This window comes from Cynara cardunculus (genome assembly GCF_001531365.2).
Source record: "Cynara cardunculus var. scolymus isolate 2C chromosome LG 11, CcrdV1, whole genome shotgun sequence".
In the NCBI taxonomy this organism is placed as follows: Eukaryota; Viridiplantae; Streptophyta; class Magnoliopsida; order Asterales; family Asteraceae; genus Cynara; species Cynara cardunculus.
The window spans coordinates 6,109,198-6,112,523 of NC_037538.1; the positions used below are offsets into that span (position 1 = coordinate 6,109,198).

General features: G+C 31.4%; 1 protein-coding gene across 1 annotated transcript; it reads left to right on the top strand.

The window, feature by feature from the left end:
- Positions 1 to 1,654: 1,654 nt before the first annotated feature.
- On the top strand, positions 1,655 to 2,731 carry LOC112521019 (L-type lectin-domain containing receptor kinase VIII.2-like). Its single transcript, XM_025129646.1, has 2 exons — positions 1,655 to 2,595; positions 2,674 to 2,731. Exons 1-2 carry the CDS (start codon positions 1,655 to 1,657, stop codon positions 2,729 to 2,731), a joined length of 999 nt encoding a protein of 332 aa, XP_024985414.1.
- The last annotated feature ends 595 nt before the right edge of the window (positions 2,732 to 3,326 follow it).

Genomic DNA, 3,326 nt, shown 5'->3' on the forward strand with positions numbered 1-3,326 from the left:
AATCCCAGAGAAAATCCTTGAGTTACTTATGAGCTAAACCAAATTAAGGGGTGTTTGTTAATTACTAAATGATTTGGTATGATTAAGTGGTCAAAATGATTAAGAGGCTCTCATGATATAATGCAAAATGAAATATAATTGTTTGGTAATTGTGTATAATGAAATTATGGCTCTTAATAATCAAAGGAGATTCATGATACAAAATCATTCAGAGGGTTTTAAAACCATTAAGAAACAGACTTTTTTTTTCTCAAACAAGATTCAGCTCTTAACGATTTAGAGATTACCTCTTAATGGAATTATTAAGTGGTAAACAAACAACCCCTAAAAGTCTAAGAAACTTTCAAACCAAATCTCATACAAGGACCAATTTCAAAATAAGTGTTACTAAAACCTAACAAAAATCACTATCTCCAAAGTACGCAATACGTGGCAAATCATCCTCAAGCTTATTTAGTCAATGTCTCCATACCTATTTGACCAATTTGCTTTTTAATACATGGTTTTCGAGTACCCGTCCCCTTTGATGAATGTATCATGAAAAGTCACCTTTTTCTAGATTTTTGCGAATATGCATGGTTTCCCCTTTTTCTTTTATTACCAAAAAGGATAATTTAAAAAGATATTAAAAAATGCAAACTTCCTAGAAATTTATGATGATTATAAGAGTGAATTATCCATTTGGTATGATAGAATTAAATGAGTTAAGTATCGAATATTTTTGGTTAATTATATTATTAAATACCATAACTATATAAATTATTTTTAATATTCATATTTTATATTCTTACAGTTATTTATTTAATTTGTTTTATATACATTGCTTTTTCATTTTTCGTTGTATACCCTTATCATATTAACATACATAATTGTATATTAACAAAAATCCGTTAAAAATATGTTTTTATTTTGATAAGTTACGTCATCATAATCGCCTCGTCAATACATTCAAAATGAACTCAATATTGAATATCGTTTTATTTAATTATGGAACTGTAATTATATAAATATCATATGGGTATAAAATAAAAATAAAGAAATATAATAAATTTAAGATATAAAGTATAAATAGTGAAAAAATTCATATGCAAATATATAATTTGAAAAATACATATTTTTGATAAAAATATAGTAATCATATTTAAATATATTATTACTTATCTATACTATATTATAAAACATTTTGATAAAAATTTTGAAAAATACATATTTCAGATAAAAATATAGTAATCATATTTAAATATATTATTACTTATCTATACTATATTATAAAACATTTTGATAAAAATTCTTAAAAATACAACTTATTAAAGCTCTATATCTGAATTCGTGTAACTAACTGCAGATAGACATAATCAAATACAAGATAAACATCTCATTTTAGATATAAAAAATCTAAAATATAATTNTTTATTAATTAATAATAATATATAGTTAATTAATATATGTAATTATAAACAAGAAAAAGTCAATGATATAATAGAAAAATATTTAAAAAATTGAACGGTCAAAACTAAAAATATTATTGTTAAAATTGAAAAATAAAATAAACTTATTTTATTGTTAAAAGCAATGGCGCCGTCGTGGTGGTAGAACGTATTCGAATATTTTCTCATATATATAGTAACTACTTCTTAGACTAAAAACACAAACCATGGCTTCTTCACCAAGAGTTGTCCCTCTCTTATACTCCCTTCAGCTCCTCCTTTCTTCCGGCATTGCGGCCACCGGAATCACCTTCTTTCACCTCCAAACATTTTCCGTCACCGGCTTCAAGTTCTTGGGCAAGGCTCATGTTTTCAACAACAGTATCAGACTCACTCCAGATCTCCTTGTCCCCAACACCGGCGCCGGCAGGGTTCTGTACAACAAGCCCATCAGATTCCTGCAACCTGGGAACCCAACTCCGATGAGTTTCGCTACAACCTTTTCGTTTTCGATTGCCAATTTGAATCCCAACTCGATTGGAGGTGGTTTGGCTTTCGTCATATCGCCCGACGATGAAGCAATTGGTGACGCTGGTGGACATATGGGAATTCCAACCGGTGCGGTTGCTGTTGAGTTTGATACTTGTATGGACGTCGAGTTCGAAGATGTTAACGGGAACCATGTGGGATTGGATCTAGGCTCAATGGTTTCCTCTCATGTTGCCAATCTGCAGTCGGCCAATGTCAATTTACGAAGTGGTAAGCTGGTGAAATCATGGATTGATTATTCCGGTTCAACTAATCAACTCAACATCTATATCTCATACAGCAATACAAAACCCAAATCACCCGTCTTATCAATCACCGTAAATCTCAATGAATACGTGAAGGAGTTTATGTTTGTGGGGATGTCCGCATCAACACAGGGAAGCACTGAAATTCACTCACTTGAACAGTGGAGTTTCAACTCGTCTTTTGATTCAAAACCCGAACCAAATTCACCACCACCAACACCAACCACCGTAAACACTTCACAGCCATCAACAACTCCAACTGCCCATAAAACCCAAAAACAGAGCAAATCGGTTCATTGGAAATCCAAGAACCTTGTAAAGATAATTGCACCGTTGGGGGCGGTAGCAATAGCAGTAGTAGTAGCAGTTGGCTGGTACTGTAAATGCAAATGTTTTTGCTGTAACGTGAAAATTGCATCAATCAATTGTTGTATATGGAGCTGATTCCGAAGGTGGGAGTCAGATGATTCTTCCGATAGCCCAATCCAGAAGAATGCCGCCATGGTCTGAGTGTATGTGTACATAATTGTGTGATAGTTTTCTTTCTTCATTTTTTCATTTTCAAGGGTCGGGTATATTCAATAAAAAATGGTTTGTTAGGATAGGGATACAAACAGATTTATGTTTAAGACTTCTATTTATAAAATGGATTGTCACTTAATGACTACCAAAATTCCATTTCCATCAAAATTCTAACTTCTTTATGGATTAAGTTCTGGTGTTTGTTAAATCAACGAGTCTATTATCCAATTCCTAGGGACATACCTATTAAGCCCCAAACGGACTCCCATACACCACCTCAACTTATTTTCATAACTACAGTTTTTCTTTGGGTATGAAAAACGCACCTGCAAAACTTTGAAAGGTATTCTGAGATATTATAAGGCATTTGACAAAAACTTTTAAAAACCTTTTTTTATGCATGAAGTACTGTTTATTGATGCATATTACTTAAAATTCAAGATTACGCGTGATTTTGCGCAAGTACAACTTATTAAAGCTTTATTTTTAAATTCGTGTAACTAACTGCAGATAAACATAATCAAATACAGGATAAACATCTATTTTAAATATAGAAAATCTAAAATATAATTAAGACAATCAT